The sequence below is a fragment of the Xyrauchen texanus genome, chromosome 37 (genome assembly GCF_025860055.1).
Source record: "Xyrauchen texanus isolate HMW12.3.18 chromosome 37, RBS_HiC_50CHRs, whole genome shotgun sequence".
NCBI lineage: Eukaryota > Metazoa > Chordata > Actinopteri > Cypriniformes > Catostomidae > Xyrauchen > Xyrauchen texanus.
This window is the reverse complement of record NC_068312.1, coordinates 4,791,312-4,811,439: the sequence shown is the minus strand read 5'-3', so window position 1 is coordinate 4,811,439 and position 20,128 is coordinate 4,791,312. Positions and strand designations below refer to the sequence as shown.

General features: G+C 40.7%; 1 protein-coding gene across 1 annotated transcript in view; it reads right to left on the bottom strand.

Moving 5' to 3' along the window:
• Nucleotides 1-18,833, bottom strand: part of LOC127631088 (proline-rich transmembrane protein 3) — a 51,373-nt gene extending 32,540 nt beyond the window's left edge. Inside the window, exons 1-3 of the mRNA XM_052109063.1 lie at nt 18,743-18,833; nt 2,223-3,096; nt 1,600-1,926 (exon numbers count right to left, since the gene is read on the bottom strand). Of these exons, the coding sequence (XP_051965023.1) occupies nt 1,600-1,926; nt 2,223-3,009 (1,114 nt within the window). The 5' untranslated portion in view covers nt 3,010-3,096; nt 18,743-18,833. The remainder of the gene's footprint in view (nt 1-1,599; nt 1,927-2,222; nt 3,097-18,742) is intronic.
• Nucleotides 18,834-20,128: the final 1,295 nt, after the last annotated feature.

Here is a 20,128-nt window from a genome sequence, read left to right as displayed (position 1 = left end):
AAGCAGAACTATAGGACAAACCCAGATAACCGGTCTCCTTAATATGAAACACCAAGAGCAGATGTTTGGTGGTTCTGTGGAGAAAAAGTAATATACCCTAAACTACCCCTGAACTGGACAGGAAGTTGTGCCCCCATACAGCTAATGATGCCATTTTTTTCATTGCCCTTCACAAGTGACTAATTATTATCAGAAGCAAAGGTGGCAGGTAAACCTCCACAAGAGAAGACAAAAGAAAAGTTATCCCTGGTGAAGCCTTTGATAGAACGGTGTACATTGACGCTATAGGGGTCCTTAGAGGAGTTACGAGTGAATTTAAAGCTCGTTGCCAAATAGGTGCAGGATTTGAATACATTTTTGTAGGGCCCACGATCAACAAAAACATAGATTGGATTAATTACATCTATACAACCAGCAAAGATTAGTTAATTATACCCGAGACACTGTGGAAGGACTGAGTGAACAATTAGATAAAACCAGCATCGTGGCAAAATAGGATAGCAATAGATATGCTCCTAGCTGAAAAAGGATGTTTGGTAAGATGTTTGGATCAGCATGTTGTACATTTATTCCAAACAATACTTTCCCAGATGGTACAGTGACAAAAGCACTGAAAGGATTGACCGCCCTCAGTGCCGAATTAGCAGAAAACAGTGGGGTGGAGGATATGTTAATTCAGGGGTGGGGAACCCTGCTCCTGGAGGGCCACTGTCCTGCAGAGTTTAGCTCCAACCCTAATCAGACAAACCTGAGGACACTTATCATTATTACTTCAAAAATTTAAGGGCAGGTGTGTTTGCTTAGGGTTGGAGCTAAACTCTGCAGGACAGTGGCCCTCCAGGAGCAGGGTTCCCCACCCTTGTGTTAGATGAATGATTTTTGTACTTCTACTGTCTTGTTAATAAATAAAAAAATTTACCTTGAAAGAACACGACACAACCCCAAAAGCTCTTCCTATTATATATAAATCTTATGCTATTCTCCAGACACCACTTAGCCTTCCATTATTCAGTGACACTAATCTATTATAAACCTCATCACTACAACGAATGCGAGGGGGCCAGTGCATATTACAGTCCCTCCAGAACAGCAGGACCCAGACAAATGTCTTTGTCTTTATTTGTTATTTCCTCAAATCCTTATTTTGCCTTTCTTTTCCATTTGTCCTGAACTAAACATTCTTATTCCCATCTTCTCATGCATATTCTTTACTTCTGGTCTGTCATCTCTCCTTTCCAAACATATACCTACAATTTCCATCTTGTTTCTTTTCCTGTCTCTCTCTCTAAAGGCCCTCATTCTTTGAGCTTTCTCCTACGTTGTTTTGAAACAGACCAGCTTCAAAAATAACTGAATTTTGTGTTAGACTCATTTGTCATTAGCAAAGCTAACCCTGTACAAAACCCTGTTCAGCCAAACCTTGACTCCTTTGGTTTACTAAGGAGGTGTTGTTGGTTAAGCTAGTTATGAATCCTTTTGGGTATCGGATAAACATAAAAAACACAACATATCCTAGTGAATAGCTTTACTTGTCTTTTTAACAGGGAATGTCTCCCAAAAAGCAGAAATTATTCCTTCAGGCATATAAATAACTCATACCGTTAATGTTTTGTTGATCCATTTTTCCTGACAGCTTTGCAGTTAAGGTTGTAGTTTCTCTTGTCCTATTGGTTGCACTTGTCACTGTTCCTGTAGTTCCTGTCCCCGTTGACAGGTCGATGGGTATTGTTGTTGAAGTTGACTGTGTTGTGCTAATTGGTTGTGAATTGTTGTAAATAATGGTGTGCACCCCTGGTAATGGTGTCTTTAGTTGAAGATTGACTGTGCTTGTGCTAGCAGTGGTGGTTTCGCTGTACGATAGTAAAGTGGAGAACTGAATTTCTGACTGGGTTGCAGTTGGAGTTGGAGTAGTTGTTCCAAATCTACCTGATAAATGAATAATAAAAAAAAAAGTATATTAACATGAAAATCAAAGATTTTGTCTTATGCTGCATTCAAATAATGTCAGAATTACAGAACATATTAGAAACCATTTATATTTGGGTCTAAAGATGTTTTATGTATGATGGAAAACACCCTGCACCCCATCACACCCTGTGTGCATCAACAATCAACTCTATTGGCACCAGCACACCTGAGAGCGATCAAGAGAAAGAGGGAGAAAAAGAGAAAGGCTACACAAAAACCACAGAGAAGGTCGTCACAACAGAATTGTATCTTACCTATTTCCAATCGAGTCCCATTTGCATCCCAATGGCTAGTTCTATTGGAAGTGCCCTGAAAGTCAGATCTGGATGCAGTTTTTTCATTTGCTGGTGCAGTTAAAAGCGGTCTGATCTGACGTGAAGGGTTAACTGTTGGCTCTGTATGTGCTGTGATCACACTAGCAAGCACACTGTAAGCATTCAGAACTTGTGGTCCATACTGGGCATTCTCTTTACCAGTTGATCTTACAGTTTCTGTCGATGACCCTATGAAACCAACTTCTGCAGCTATCAAAACGTCACCTGACCCAACTGTTGACAAATCAGTCTCTTTGAATTCAGTAACTGGGTTGTCTTTCATTGACTCGCTTCCTTGAAAGATTGAAATGTCAGCACTTTGATTGGCGATTAGCCATTCAGTTGAATTACTTTTGGGGTCTGCATTATTTGCAGCATCTTTTGGTAGCATGTCAGTGTGGTTGGGTTGTCTTTGGACTCTGTTTTTGGGTGATACTAACAACTGAACTCTTGACTCATTTGGACTTCCACTTTGTTTAATGAAACTTTTCCCATAGAGAAGGTGTTTGGTATTTCCAATACCAAGAAATGGTCTGAAAATTTCAAACGCAGCATTCCCAGCAAATCCATGATATTTCTTTTTTACAGGCGAATCTGTCCAACTCTTTAATTTATATGAAACTGATTTTGAGGTAACAGTTGGAGGAGAAAGAGTGTTTCCATGAACATGATTTGTGATTGGCTGAATCAAAGGCAGAAGCAGAAAGAGTTGGAGTAGAGGGACCATAGTGACGTTCTGCCCTGTTGTGAAGCTGCTTATGGTTGTGTTTGATAGCTGAAATCATACGCTTTCTTGTTCTTCTCATTTCATCTCCTGCAGAGATAAACAATACATAAAACTGAAATTATAAGAGAGACATAAAACTGAAATTAAAACCAAAAACACTGTTGAAAACAATTCCTATTGTCAGTAAGCGTTTGAGAGACTTTCTGACTTTCATTCTTTGTGTTTCTCCTGAAGAACAAGGTGGTTCTGGGCCGGAAAATTGGCCAAGCACAATTCTCTTAAACCTGTTGGTCATCAAGTTTACAGTTCAACATGATCACATGAGAAGTTGGCATAATATTTCAGAGAGTTCCTGCATCCTAGGATTGGCAACATTATTCTGACGCATCAACCTGTTCTATCTCCTATCAGACAGTTTTGCATCAGCTCCAGTGTTTTTACTTTCCCCTGTGTCATGCTCCAGATGTGCACTGTATTAGCAGCGTTGGAGACCCGGGTTCCGATTCCAAGATAAAAACCAGGAACCACAACATTTGCATAATTAATGATGAGCACGATTCTGAGGTTGTATTTTTACCTCCAAGATTACATTTTTACTCCCCTGATGGTTAGGAGTAGGTTCGGGATGAGGAGTACAGTTTATAAAACATGCATATCTCTTCACTGTATTACATCCTGTACAACTGAAAACAACTAGATTCACAACATGCTTTTGGTGCCCCTGCATACATAATTCACACGGAAAATGAATCAACCTATTGATTCCAATTTCACTGTGAAATCAGTAAGTACAGTCCTACTAGCTTACTTTTTCAGTTAATTGCTGAAGAGTCAGAAATTCACTGCTTAAACTTCTGACTCTTCACACTTTTTATATCAGTCCACTGTTTAGCTTTATGTCTACAATGCTGGACCTATACAAAGTGCTTGGGATCTCATTCACAATCCTATGGACTATCAATAACAGCTCGGCGCTTGAACCAAAGGCTAGCGGCTACAGACCACTTACCTATAGCTGGGAGGACCTTCTACAACTACAGTCCTTTATCCTCTGCAGTCAGAAGCCAGCAGTTATACTTCCATTAGAGATCCGACCAATGAAAAGAGGTAGGGGAGGTATGCAAACCAGATTGAGAGAGTCTCTTTAGACCCTCTCTTCCCTCGATTATACTGGCAAATGTCCACTTCCTCCAGAATAAAATTGACTTATTGCATGCCAAGTGCATAGTGGAGAGGGCCTTTAAAGATGCCTATGTCATCCCCCTGACTGAAACCTGGCTCAACGAGGACATCCCAGACACTGAGGTCAGTCTTGAACATTTTTCATCATAAGTGCTAATAGGACTAGCCAGTCGAGCAAGGAGAGGGGCGGTGGGGTCTGCATCTACATTAACATCAGGTGGTTTAATAACATCAGGTAAAATTTATTTTGATGGTCCCAAGTAGATATTTAACGGACTAAAAGTGACTATTTAACTGACTATAAGTGACTTATCAAGTGGCTTGCTATAGCTAGTAAACAATGTTTCAACAAACATTCATTAGACTATCAATAGCCTGTATAACAGCAGCAAAATAACAGCTTATCGACTGACCTGACTTGACTTGTAATGTAATGTGGGTATCTGTATGTTTTGTGTTTGTGGTGCAGACTGGTGAAAACAAATTTCCCTCTGGGACAATAAAGACCATCCCTCCATCCATAACTCGTTACCTCGTTCTGTTTCTTCTCTTTTAACACATTTTATGGTTTCAGAAGTATGAAAAGTGTTTCAAAATTATCCTAAACTATGCACATTGATTCTTGTCTCACACTTTGTTGAACATGTCGTTTGACATTTCAGAAACGGCATAATTTTATTAATGCAATGCCTAGAATAATTGTACCAAGTAATGATATATTGATAATACAGTAAACCACACCAGAGAATCTCATAAGCACATAAAGGTACATTCAACAAAGACCATCAACAATTACACTCCCTTCTAGCTTGCATAGCTTTCCTCAATGATGCACCTAGATACAGGGTATCTGTGACCTGCACAATGTTGCACAGTTTAAAAATAATTTTTCAAAAGATTATACGAGTAAGGATAATTGATGACAGACTGTTGAATAATTGAAAAATACTTCAACGGCCGAAGTCAATTATTTTGCTTATACCACGGTGACCAAACATTCAGACATCGTTTGAAAAATAATATTTTGTTTAGGTTTTCTTCCACCATGGATTCAGTGTCTTGCATTCATACAGTCCAAGCCTTTGTTGCTAATTAGATAATTTAACTTTAGAACTAGCAACAGAGGCTTGTGCTGCTTTACTGGAGTACTTCCAGTAACATGTGTGAATGTGTGTGTGTGTGTGTGAGTGTGCATTTATCACTTTGTGGGGACCAAATGTCCCCATAAGGATAGTAAAACCCGACATTTTTGACCTTGTGGGGACATTTTGTCGGTCCCCATGAGGAAAACAGCTTATAAATCATACTAAATTATGTTTTTTGTAAAAATGCAGAAACTTTTCTGTGAGGGTTAGGTTTAGGGGTAGGGTTAGGTTTAGGGCAGTGGTTCCCAAACTTTTAACAGGCATGTACCCCCTGAGACATTATAGATCTTCCGGAGTACCCCCAACACCACCAATTGTCAACAACAAGGTTTTTTTTATTTAATAATATTTATTTTTATCAATTTTGTCGAGAATAGTGAATAGAATCATAAAAATATGATACAAATCTCATCAAAAGTCAACATATGATACAAATGTGCTGAATATAATGATTTTAAACAGATATGCACCCAATCTCACACACAATAGGCCTACAACACATATCCAACATCTCATTAAAGATTTTGTTAACTTTTCACATAACTGATAAGTATTGCTTTTCACATATGATGACATTGTATATATTCTTAACTTCTCTGTTGTAAAATAATAATAAAAAGAGAACACATTAACAATAGTAAACTAAATAGTAAACAGTAAACTAAATTGTAGTAAACCACACAGAATAGGCCTACCACCTCTCCATCCACATCACCAGTTTAATCAATGTGAGGGATGTGCCTGGATGTTCTTACATAATGCAGGGATGTTAGGCCGAATTGGGGACAGTTTCAGTCTTAGATCATTTTCCACAAACAGTCTGTACCTATACTTGGTCTTAAATTAAATTACTATTAGTAGAAGTTAATATAATAAAATACGTAGACCTACGCCAAAAAACTAGTTGAGGATAAATTCTTTAAAATTGGGCAATTCCAGCGTTATGGACGTGACATTTGCAGTCAAAACTTGAAATATAAATTCTCTGTTTATATATCCATACTCCCTTAATAAAGCTCCAGACATTAGAAAAATATCAGTCTACACATGCATTTTATATTTAATATGAGAGAAATACACATGTGACGTGTGAAGGGTGAGGGTCAAAATCCCTTGGCTCTTCAGATATATCAATACATATATATATATATATATATATATCCTTTTATATCAATATCTATCTGTATTCTGTTGCTTAACTTCTTTAATAAAGTGATGAATTAACTATATGCATGATCACATAATCAATTCTATTTTCTTATGCATAATTGAAATATACTTTGAATCATATGTGTGTTGAATGTTAATTAGTCTCTTTTAGGAACATTCCAGAGTCTCTCTGTCCTGCACGTCAGCTGAAGGTCTTTTGGGGATAAGCTTATTTGTGATGCTCTCCAGCCTCTCAGGGGAGGGGTCAGGGGAATGCGTTAAACATGTGTTCCAGATGTATTCTGTGTTTGATTGTTACCTTTCCATGACTAATTATATGGTTTAAAGTCCTATGTAATAATACCTGAATAGTAGAAGTGTGATTTTCTCTTATTATTTCTTTAGGGAAGAAATGTATGTTATTTCAACCCTCTCCTCTGCCCGAGGAGTGAATATTTTATCTCTCTGTTTTGGTTCAAATGGCCTGATAATGTGTGCTCTGGCTCTCTTGTGCCCAGAGAAGAACTGTCGTTCGTCAGTGTTTTGTGTGTGCGTTTGACCTTCTACCCAGTTTTCGAACCCAGGGATGCACAACAGGCCGACTCGAAGATGCCCCGTGACCATCTGCGAGGTCACTTCAGATGTAAATCTCGGGCTCGGTCGACAAGTGCGCTGATTAATGTTGATAGGCCGCATAGCTGTCTATATGTTGTGACTGTATGTTCTTTTAGCCAGTCAGGAGTAAAATAATGGAATGTACTTCCTTGCAAATGGTATAATTGATGTAAGATTTTGTGTAAGGTACGAGTTGGCTTTCGATCTCCTCGTGAGACTTTGCCGCTGGCTCTACCAATTTCACTGCAGACTATACTTCAGTAAATTTTTGATTCTTTAATTGAACTTCTCGACTCCTGGTCTTCTTTCTCCATATCTGGTCCGGGTCAAAACTGTTATACCCCTAACATTTTGGTGGAGGATTCGGCGGGCAATCACTCCATGGTGACATCTCTGGCAAATCAGCAAACAAGGTAGGAAGCTTTTATTAATTGTTAGGGCTGTCTGACTGGAAGAGATTTTGAAGGGGAGCGGGAGAGTGAAGAGTAATTTAATTATACTATTGAAAGTATAAGAAGTCGCTGAGAGAGCTGTTAAGGGTTAAATCAGCAAACAGCGCAAGTGAAGCGTGCTCTGTGGGGGGCCCAGGTGGGCATTGGTGTAGCACCACCCCGGCAGAGTGCGTCCCTGGACGGGAGGTCCAGTGGCACCGTAAACCTGCTCAATCTCTTCCACCTCAGATAGGGGTACCCCGAGCTTAGTGAATCAGGCAGTTAGGGATTCAGATATTAGGTATAAAATAAAATAATACAATAGGGATTGTTTTGCCAGGGATGCATCAGGAGTGGTCCCAAGTAAATAAATAAATTATGACCCGAATTGGTATGGATCAGTATATGTGACCAGGATGTTTGTGAAGAATACTTTGTGGTGTATTGTGTAGAAATCCAGTATTGTTGCTGCTATAGTTAATTTATCCGCATAAAATATTTGCTGCTAAAATCTTTTCGGTAGTGATTTTCAACTGTGACCAAGAAAAAATGACTGATAAAGGGAATTTTCTGAGGAGTTCTGACCAAAACGAGGAGGGCACACGCTGTAAACAGCTCTGCTCTGACGAGCTCAAATCAAAGAAATGTGCACAGCTCATTAAGAAAATGGTCAGTCAGGGGTTTAATTCTGATTGGAACGTCATGCAGCAGATTGACTGGCTGCAGAACAAAAAAGACGCTGATAGGGCCAAATATCTATCCGTGTTTGCCTATTCATAGATTTGTAAACTGGGTGGTATACCTTTAAGCCATGAAAAGGCAATTCCAAATATGATGGACGGATGGTCGTTTGATTGCCCAGCGTGATAGAGTGGCAAAAATTATTGGGCAGGAAGTCGGCTGTGATCTGTGTAGTTTGAGTAAGGGTTTCGAGGCTGTTTGTGAGAAGGCAGAAAATGCTGTGAAAAATGAGGTATGTTGTTGAACAGTGCCATTGACATCAGATATTGGGAGGATTTGCTTCGTTGGTGCTCTGTAAGCTGGAGCCGTTTGCAAACACGTGATGATGATGTTAATGTGGGTAAAGTATCTGCTGTATCAGTTGAAGTGGAAATGAGTCCCCGCAATAACATAACCTGCTATAATTGTGACGAGAGAGGTCATACCTCTAGAGATTGTACCAAGCCCGTTGCCAGATGCAGAAATTGTAACAGAGAGGGCCACATTGCTAGACATTGTCGTAGCGGTAAACCACAAATGTATATCATAAATCTGTTCCTATCCCTCTAACCATTTCTAACTCTGAAAATGTCTATTGGACTGAATTTTGGGTAGGGAGAAATACTGTAGGGACTCTAATCGGTGTTGACATTCCGAAAGAACTCGAAGCTGATGTTTTGCTTTCTCAAGATAAGCTAGTGCTTGGCTGCAATGAAACAATTTGCTTATCTCAGTGTGGCCCCCACCATGAGCAGAGATGTGCAGTGGCCCAACCTGCTATTCGAACTGAAACTCGCCCTGAGTGGAAGTTTATAATTTCCAAATTTCCTGATGTATGGGCAAAAGATAAATATGATTGTGGTTTAGCACAGATTCAGCCACTGAGCATCCCAGGTCTTTTGCATGAAGCCAGAAGGCAATATCCTTTGAAAAATTAGGCTCGAGATGGAGCTGACACTGTTGTAGATGAACTATGCAAACGGGGGATTGTGATTCCCTGTTCCTCTCCCACTAACTCTCCCATGTGGCCTGTCAAAAAGCCGGATGGGAGCTGGCGTTTGACCATTGATTACACTTCTCTGAATTCAGTGTCTGAGAAAATGCACCCTCTGGTGGCCAACCCCGCAACTATCCTACACGAGATAGGATCTGAACATTGTTTTTTTTACTGCTTTAGACATTTCTAACGGTTTTTGGACTTGTCCCCTAGCCAAGGAGGACCAAAGCAGATTTGCTTTCACCAGCAGGGGTCGCCAATGGACATGGAGTCGTTTGCCACAAGGTTTCTGCAACTCACCCACACTGTTTCATCAGGTACTAGCATCCTTCATCGATCCGGTAAGAAAACAAATTGAATATGACGGATCTGTTGTCCTACAATATGTGGATGACATTTTAATTGCTAGTGCAACCAAGTTCAAACATTTGACTGCTGTACAGACTTTTTTGAATGCCCTCCAAAACGGGGGATTCAAAGTGAACTTGAAGAAAGCACAGCTAGCACTGCCTGAAGTGACTTATTTGGGGCAAATTGTGGGTGTGCACGGCAGACGCATCACTCCTGAACGAGTTAAAGCTATCATTGAACTTCCAAAACCAAACACGGTTACTGGTCTAAGGCAAGTAATGGGTCTTTTGAATTACTGCCGCCAGTATGTTTCTGAATACACTGAACTTTCTAAACCACTCACAGAGGCGCTGAAAGGAGGAAAATCTGGATCGGAGCTGATCGACTGGACTGAGGAGATGGAGGAGGCGTTTGTGAGTATCAAAGAAACTCTTGCTTCCTCCCCAGCATTACGTCATGCCGATGCCAGCAGGCCGTTCCATCTATGGACATGGGTGGGAACTCGATCCTATTCAGCAGCCCTGGGTCAAAGGGTTCCAGGAAGAAACTCCTATGGGATGGTAGGATATTATTCTGCTCCTATTCCTGTTTCAATGGCAGGACAGCATCCGTGCCTGTTGATATGCGACTGTGCAGAGTGGGCTGTAAAGATTACCGAGGACATTGTGACTCATCAGAAGGTGATACTGCACACTAGACACCAGATTCTGAAATTGTTAACAAACACTCATTTAAGCTCTATCTCTAATCAAAGATGAGCTAAATGGGAGGCCACTCTCGAGTAAAAATGTGGATATAAATATTGACATTGAAACTGCTATCAACCCTGCCTCCTTACTTCCAGAAGAAGGAACTGCACACAACTGTGCCCGACTGATCGAGACGGACAGCCAGAGCCCTCTTCAATCTGAACCACTTTCTGATGCCATGAAGTTGTTCGTGGATGGTTCCAGCTTTCATGAACAGGGAAAACGCTTCACTGGCTGGGCTGTTGTAAATGAACATGGTGAAACTGTTGACTGTGGTTCTCTTTCAGGAGGAGGGGCTCAAGTGGCCGAGCTGGTCGCATTGACACGAGCATTGCAGTATGGCCAGGGGAAACGAGTCAATGTTTACACTGACAGCCGTTATGCATATGGTGCTGTTCATGACTTCGGCCCTGTGTGGAGACGCAGAGGATTTCTAACCACTGCCGGTCTGCCGATCTCTCATCAACAGCAGGTAAAAGAACTTATGAATGCCTGTGATCTTCCTGCGACAGGAGCAGTTATCAAAGTCACTGGACATGCAACGGACAATTCTCCTGAGGCCACAGGAAACCGAGCTGCTGACACAGCTGCCAGAGAGACTGCAACACAGACTGAGTCTTGCGTGAGTGTTATGGCTCTTGCTCCTCAGGAGAGTGAGACCCCCAGAGACCTTTTTAAACTCTATGATGAGGATGACCCTGAAGAGATAGAACAATGGACAAAATTAGGAGCTCAGAAAAATGCAGAAGGACTGTGGAAATTTAATGAGCGTTTTGTTTGTCCTGTTTCTGCTAGAACTGAACTAATGTCTTTGTATCATGGTTTGGCACATGCAGGTCCTGATAAACTACATGCAATGATTTCCAAAACCTGGTGGTGGCCCCGACTGAGGGCTTCTTGCAATGATTTTTGTAAGAGATGTCTAGTATGCCTTAAGGTTAATTCTTCTTCTAAGCTGAAAATTCCCTTAGGACATGCCCCTCGAACTCGAGGGCGTGGACACACCTCCAAATTGATTTCATAGGTCCACTGCCCCCTAGTGGAGGTTTTACATACATTCTAATGATTGTTGATCTGTTTTCCAGATGGGTTGAGGCATTTCCACTGAGAAACTGCACCGCAGATGCAACCGCCAAGATTATGTTGAATGAAGTTTTCCCAAGATGGGGTTTGCCCTTACAAATTGATTCAGATCAGGGCACACATTTTACTGGGAAGGTGATGAAAAATGTCATGAAATTGATGGGGGTGAGGCAACACTTTCACATTCCATTTAGGCCCCAATCTAGCGGATCTATTGAACGCACTAATCGTACGCTTAAAACTTCATTGAGAAAGAGATTGTTGGAGTGGGGGAAAGGGTGGCATGCGGCTGTCCCAGCGATTTTGTTAAGCATGAGAGCCAGCCCTAACAAGACTACACAGCTCAGCCCTTTTGAGGTAATGACAGGTCGCTACATGCGGCTGCCCTGGGATGCCCCCTTGCAACATGAGGGACCATCCGGGCCTTTGAAAGACGCTTTACAAAATTATCTGAAAGCTTTGGATGACAGTCTGCGAGACACACGGGTTAGTGTTAGCACACGACAAGCAGATCGAGATAATGTTGAGCAAAAGACATACCTGCTTTGCCTGAAATAGGTGACAATGTAATGTTACAGCGGGAGATAGTTTCCCCCTTAGGTCCGAAATTTGATGGGCCTTATCAGGTGGTATTGACCACTAACACCTCTGTTCTACTGGACAGGGGGGTTTTGGGTACCGTATGGAGACATTGGTCACAGGTGAAACCACTTGAAAAGTGTAACAACTTACTACCTCGGAATCATTAAATGTCTGTCGTGTATGTTAAAATTCTAGAATTCTAGAACAAATGTTTTATCATTACAGATGGCTGAATCCGACAACATACTGAAGCTGCTAATTCTTCAAGAAGAAGTGCGTAGTGAGAGACGACTGAAAGTGAAACGAGCTTTCATCCGATTGGTACTTCCGCTCTCGTTGGTATTTTTAATTCTGATCGCTTTATCATTTTTGATGTGGATTCAAATTTCAATTTGGACAGGGAGATTCCATGCGTTTTCAACTCATTGGGATTGCGAGGAGATCGATAACCGTCCATCATGGGTACAATACCCATGTCTAAATTCAACTGAGGGTCTAAATTTAATTCCGACCATGTACCAAAAGGTAAATGATCGTTGTTATCGTCTGGACGGAAATGAGACAGTGACCTATTGGCTTGGTCACTACCCAAATTATCCCGATACTACCCTCATTATGCAAAAAGGTCGGTGGATGAGGAGTGGAGGCGTTGACCTGTTTGAAGGAGATTTCATTTCAATGAGCTGGATCCCTGACCACATAGCTCGTGAAAACATGAGTGCATGCTCTATACGAATGGATATGGTTAATCGATATTTGTTAAAATCTAGAAAAGGTGAGAGTAGAGCAGAACGAAGGAGGCGTCAGGTAGCAGATGGGAATGACTCCCACATGATTTTATGTGGAAAAGCAGTGAAACTTCCGTTATACCCAAGTGCTCCTGATCCTCGCCACATCATGTCATACTATTTTCCCAAAGCTAAGAATGAACTTGGTTACAAAAAAGTCGTTAAACATCTAGCCCAAAGCTATATATACAGCAATATTGTGATTAGAGAAGAACCGGGGTCTGATGAGTATCAAACAGCAATAAATGATAAGGATTTGATGAGATGGGGAGTGTTAGTCCCAACTAAATGCCACATGATCTGATGGGACACTAATAGGGCTTACGGTGCAGTCTGTGATAGGTTAGGACGGATAGATAAAACTGACAAGGACAAGTTCGATCTGAATGGCAGTAAAAATGGTTTGCCTGCTATTAATGCTTTGTCCCTCTCTTGGCCCAGGTACACTAGATTCGATGACCCTTGGAAGGAGACTGCACATGTTGAGCGTTGTTTAGGTAAAGAAATTCAACAGTGGTTTGTTAAGATGTTTCCTCCTGGAGATGTTGATAAATGTAGAGAAATTTCTGAGAAGCTCACCGGTGTGAAGATGATGGAGATACCCAGGGAGGTGTGTAATGCTTCTTTTGTTAAGTCAGGTTACACTTGGGCTAGTTTTTCTGATGTGTTGCACCTGTATGAGTTTGCTAGAAACCTTGCTAACAGAACTGTTTTCAACATGGATCACTTGCATGATTACCTTGAAGATAAATGTTATAATCCTACATCGATGGCTTATAATGTGACAGCATGGATGCATTTGCAAGTGTTTAAACTGAATATTGAAATGATGTACACTCGAATAAAGACTAGTCTAGTACCTTTAAAGTATGTGGAGCTGTTGTGGGACAATTATAAATCATTTCAGGTGAGGATGTGGCCTCAGTTGTCTGATATAGCTACTGGAGATGAGTGGTTTGACAGGGCAAAACAATTTAGACAATTTCTGAGTCCAATTCCTTCAGTACAGGAAATCAGAGATCTAGAGTCTAAGACTCCATCAGAGGTCTGTGCTAAACACAGGTTGACACACCCCATGGGTCCTGCATGGCGTCCAGTTGATAAGAGTAAGAAGGCTAACGAAGCAGAGCTGTCTCTTTGTGTTGCAGAGTTGAAGCAGAAGACTGAATATTTTCCTCGGTTGAAGGCGCAAACAGCTCGGCAGAAATTTATCACTGCATTTCTGGAACAGATAAAAACTAATGAGCCATTTGCAGGTTATGAGTATTTGAATTCTGTATGGCTTAAATCTAAGGGCACTCCATGGTATACTGATTCGGAACCTCCGTCTGCTATAGCAGTAGCATTGGTTTTGGCTTTTTCGGTAGGAGCAATATTTACTGACATGACGGAAACAGTGGAGGAATATGTGGAGGAAGCTTGGGAGGAGTTTGTGGCTAGCGTCAGAGGATTTGGTCATGGGAGCTGTTAAATATGTGTTATATGCTTTTGGAGCTCTTTTGGGAGTGGGTGTCCTCTGTCTGTGTGTGTGGATGTGTGTTCGGTTCTGTTTTTCTTATGTATGCAGGTCTGCTCGCAGTAACTTGAACCCTTCCGAGGAGGAGAACCGACTGAGAAAACTGACGACACGCTTGGAAGAGAAACTTAAGAAGGATAACATCCATGCCCTGTTGTGAGTGGAAGGTGGGAGAGCCTTCGCGTGGGGACTGGGAATTTTTAGTATCCAGCATGTCCGCAATGAGGCGAAGAGACAAGTGTGACCCGTCAGGGAAGCATGCGTTACCACTCCACCTTCCGTAGTAGGGGTATTGGACCCCAATCTAAAACGGGGGACTGAAGGGTGAGGGTCAAAATCCCTTGGCTCTTCAGATATATCAATACATATATATATATATATATATATATATATATATATCCTTTTATATCAATATCTATCTGTATTCTGTTGCTTAACTTCTTTAATAAAGTGATGAATTAACTATATGCATGATCACATAATCAATTCTATTTTCTTATGCATAATTGAAATATACTTTGAATCATATGTGTGTTGAATGTTAATTAGTCTCTTTTAGGAACATTCCAGAGTCTCTCTGTCCTGCACGTCGGCTGAAGGTCTTTTGGGGGATAAGCTTATTTGTGATGCTCTCCAGCCTCTCAGGGGAGGGGGTCAGGGGGAATGCGTTAAACATGTGTTCCAGATGTATTCTGTGTTTGATTGTTACCTTTCCATGACTAATTATATGGTTTAAAGTCCTATGTAATAATACCTGAATAGTAGAAGTGTGATTTTCTCTTATTATTTCTTTAGGGAAGAAATGTATGTTACTTCAACCCTCTCCTCTGCCCGAGGAGTGAATATTTTATCTCTGTGTTTTGGTTCAAATGGCCTGATAATGTGTGCTCTGGCTCTCTTGTGCCCAGAGAAGAACTGTCGTTTGTCAGTGTTTTGTGTGTGCGTTTGACCTTCTACCCAGTTTTCGAACCCAGGGATGCACACCAGGCCGACTCGAAGATGCCCCGCGACCATCTGCGAGGTCACTTCAGATGTAAATCTCGGGCTCGGACAACAAGTGCGCTGATTAATGTTGATAGACCGCATAGCTGTCTATGTGTTGTGACTGTATGTTCTTTTAGCCAATCAGGAGTAAAATAATGGAATGTACGTCCTTGCAAATGGTATAATTGATGTAAGATTTTGTGTAAGGTACGAGTTGGCTTTCGATCTCCTCGTGAGACTTTGCCGCTGGCTCTACCAATTTCACTGCAGACTATACTTCAGTAAATTTTTGATTCTTTTAATTGAACTTCTCGACTCCTGGTTTTCTTTCTCCATATCTGGTCCGGGTCAAAACTGTTATACCCCTAACACGTGACACAAAAAATCTTTAACTTTTAGGTGGCAAAATATGTTTTAGTAATTCTATGAACTACACTGCGCAAAACAAAAGTAATACTACCCACCGGATGAGGGTCGGCCTCCACAGAACTTAAAATATTATTTTTATTTAATTTTTCGTGTTCGCATTTATGAGGAAAAAAACAATATTACGGACGTGACAGTTCTCCGTTACGGACATGATCGCTCTGAAAGTGACTTTAAAACTTTCTTTAAAGTGAATTTCGTTTTTTATTAATTGTATCTTAATTTTAATCAATGTTTCATCAACCAATTGCCTGGATTTAATAAATAAGAAGTAAATATAGTAGAAAATAGATCATCATGACACGGAGGCGCCGGCGCGTGAACTGGACTCTCGTCTAATAAATGAACTGAAACTTGAAATGTCTACTTTTTAACAGAACAATTCAAAACGAAAGAAATCAGACTCTCTGCTTATGTAATCCGTATGAAATGTGCATTTCTCTCTGGCGCGTTCACTACTGAAGATCGCGAGTCAACATCGCCAACTTCATCTTTGCAGTCGACACTGACAAACACTTGTTTATTAATAAACAATTAAAATGTCTCCTTGCTATATTTGACATATTCATAATCATTACTTTTGCCGGTTCTTTGTGGCATCTTTTAGATACTTTATTGGCAGCGCCACCCTTGCATGTTACATGGACGCGTCACCACTGCATCAGCACCGAAAACATGATTTTTTTCAAATCTAAAATCAAAAATCGTGATACGAACTGAATTGTAGGTTTGGTCTATCGTTACAGCCCTAGTAAGATGAGAAAGCAGGAGTTTAGTCGTTTGGTTGTAAAAAAAACAATGGCTGAACATCTTTGCCAAGCGCAAACCAGTACAGAAGTAATCAATAAATTATCGTGGAGGGTCATGCCTTTTTTCACAATCATTTTGGAGGGTTATAGAAAAAATTATTGCTGGCGAAGGGAGGGTCAAGTCTTTTTTGACTACAGATCTCAAAACTCCTCCGGTAACCCCTTAAATAAAAAACGAACAGTCCCTTAGATCTTTTTTCGCGTACCCCCTGAAATCAGTCCACGTACCCCTGGGGTAATCAGTCCACGTACCCCCAGTTTGACAACCGTGGGTTTAGGGGATAGAATATAAAGTTTGTACAGTATAAAAACCATTATGTCTATGGAAAGTCCCCATAAAACATGGAAACACTACGTGTGTGTGTGTGTGTGTGTGTGTGTGTGTGTGTGTGTGTGTGTGTGTGTGTGTGTGTGTGTGTGTGTGTGTGTGTGTGTGTGAGTGAGTGAGTGAGTGAGTGATAGTAAAACTTGAGATCACCTACCTTGTGGGGCCCAGCCAGCAACCCCCTAGAGGGAAATGGCTTATTGAACATACTAAACTATTCTTTGAAGATGTAAAAATGAAAATAGGTTTCTGTGAGGTTTAGGGGTAGGGTTAGGGGATAGAAATTATTGTTAGATCTGTATAAAATCAAAAAAAAATGCATGGAAGTCTATGGAGAGTCCCCACAATGATATAAAAATGTGTGTGTGTGTGTGAGCAAGAGAAACTGAGATCGCATACGGGAATTACCTCAGCAGTAACATCGCTTCAAATTGTCAAGATGTAATTTTAAGTAGACTTCTCCGCAGCAGTGAGTGTAGCCATTCTTGTTGCTTAACAACTGTTTACAAACCCACTGAGTCGCAGGGGTGCACTGGCATGAAGGCTCTGATTATTTCTCGCGTGTGAGAGTGTGTCCGTGTGTAAGAGCAAAAGCGATGGAGAGGGGTAGCACAAGGGTGCTTTCCACAGATTTTAAAATATGTTTTAGGGAGGGCCTGTGTAGCTAAGCGAGTATTGAAGCTGACTAGAAGCTGACTACCACCCCTGGGGTCGCGAGTTTGAATCCAGGGTGTGCTGAGTGACTCCAGCCAGGTCTCCTCAGCAACCAAATCACATGCAGTAACCTCCTCGTGGTCACGATTAGTGGTTCTCGCTCAAAATGGAGAACGTGGTAATTTGTGCATGAATTGCAGAGATTAGCATGAGCCTCCACATGCTGAGTCTCCGCTGTGTCATGTACAACTAGCCATGTGAAAAGATGTGTAGATTGACTGTCTCAGAAGCGGAGGCAACTGAGACTTGTCCTCCACCACCCGGATTGAGGTGAGTAACTGCGCCACCATGAGGACCTACTAAGTAGTGGGAATAGGGCAATACAAAATGGGAGAAAATGGGAGAAAAAAAATAGATAAATAAAAAGTTGTTTTGGATAATATAGAAACTGTTGTATTGACCAAGTTCCAGGGGGTGCATTTACATCAAGGCACTGTTTATTGGTTGTGACTCAGTGTGTGCACATATATATGTGTGCTAGTGTGTGTGTGTGTGAGTGAGATCACAAGGGCACTTTTCAACTGAAATTGAAATATTTTTAGGAAATTATAGACATTGTTTGTCCTTCAAATCCGATGTACTTGTTTTAATTGGTTATTTTGCCATGGTAGCCTGTATTGCACTTTGAAATAACTGAAATAATGTAGCAAAGTGATATGGAACTGTTATGGGGTCAAGACCTGGAATTACTTCATGCATTTTCTGAAAAATAATTGCACACCTTAGAAAATCTATCAAACAATCAGAATCAAACATTCAACAGACCCGTGGTATTATCCCGTATTATATTATATTTACGGCTGTGAATCAATGAAAATTTGTAAACCAATTAATCAAAATCTTCTGTAATTAATTATAATTAAATTATGGTACACGATTGTGGCAGGGCGGAGGGCGGGCCAGGGTCGTGATCCTACACACCCGGTCCCGTATTAGGCTAATCAAGCCTTCAAGAGGGATAAAGGTCGAATGCAGAGGATAGACGCGGGAGAGAGAGATCGTTAACGGACATGTCCGTCATGTGTGTGTTTGTCTTTGTTTACGTTTTATATTAAACTATTATTTATATTGACAAGCCGGTTCTCGCCTCCTCCTTTCCATTGATCCCTTTACAACGATACATTATGGTACGGTAATCAGAGATTACATCTGCTCTGTGCTGCTCACCTCAATGGATCCATTGCAGTTTGCCTACCGCAACAACCGCTCCACTGATGATGCCATTGCATCTACAATACACACTGCTCTCTCCCACCTGGAAAAAAGGAACACATATGTGAGAATGCTGTTTGTAGACTACAGCTCAGCATTCAACACCATAGTGCCCTCCAAGCTTGATCTCACGATCAATATACATCAGCACTCACTTTATTAATCTTATTATCTCACACTGGACTGTCATAAATTATATTCTCTTCACAATAAAACTACTGTATCTCTCTCTCTCTCTCTCTCTCTCTCTCTTTTTATTTATTTTTTTATATACACTTTAGATACTTTTTTATTACTGTATGTGTATTCTATATTGTGTGTATTGTTTACCATACATTGTATATTATTATTAGTATTATTGTGTCTAAATATGTTGTTTATTGTAAATTGGTATGTCTCGTCACCGTCATGACTGCTATGTTGCTCAGAACTGCACACAAGACTTTCACCCACTGTTGCACTTGTGTAATGGTCGTGTTACAAAGTGATTTGATTTTGATAACAACAAATATAAAAAAAAATCATAAATATATTTACTTTATACTTTGTCTCAAAGAACTTGCAAGAAATTGATTAGTCATTATTTTAACGCAAACTTTAATGGCAAGGTAAACTTAGATATACATTTCCAATTCATTATTAGACACTATACATACAGATACACATTGAATGCTGAGGTTTAATTTGCTGATTCAAAATCTCAAAACTATTATTTCCTCTGGCTGCCGTTCAGTCTCTCTACAAGTATACTTGGTTGTAACTTGCTGAACGGCCAAATCTTTCCGTCTATCATGCAATGCTGGGTCTCGCTTTGGGATGGTTTGGCTTTTGAAACTGGGTCAGATGAAAGTGAATGAGTGTTTTCAGCCGATGCGAAGAGATACAGTAGCTTGCTCATGAAGTCTTCATTCTCCATACAATAAATTTGCTCCTGTGTTTATTCGGTACATGCATTATGCATAATGAATAAGCCCACACTGCTCCACACAATCAGTTTCTGTGCTAGTGTCACGATTCACTGTCGTCTGCCCTGTGCCTCTGTCATCTGTTCCCCATGGACTACACTTCCCATAATTCCCTGCTCTCATCACTGCCAGCTGTCTTTCATTGTCTTCATCTGTGTTTCATTAAGTCATTACCTACTGTGTATATAATGCTCTGTTGTTTGCTTGTTCTTGGTCAGTTGTTGTATGTACTTGTATGTATCTAGGCCTACTGTGTTTTGCCTGTGCCCTTCATGGATGTTTTTCCTGTTTATGTTCTTGTTTCCCATCGTGGATGTTTTCTTTGTTCCGGTGTCTACCCGTTATTTTGTACTTGTTTATTTTTTCATTAAATTCT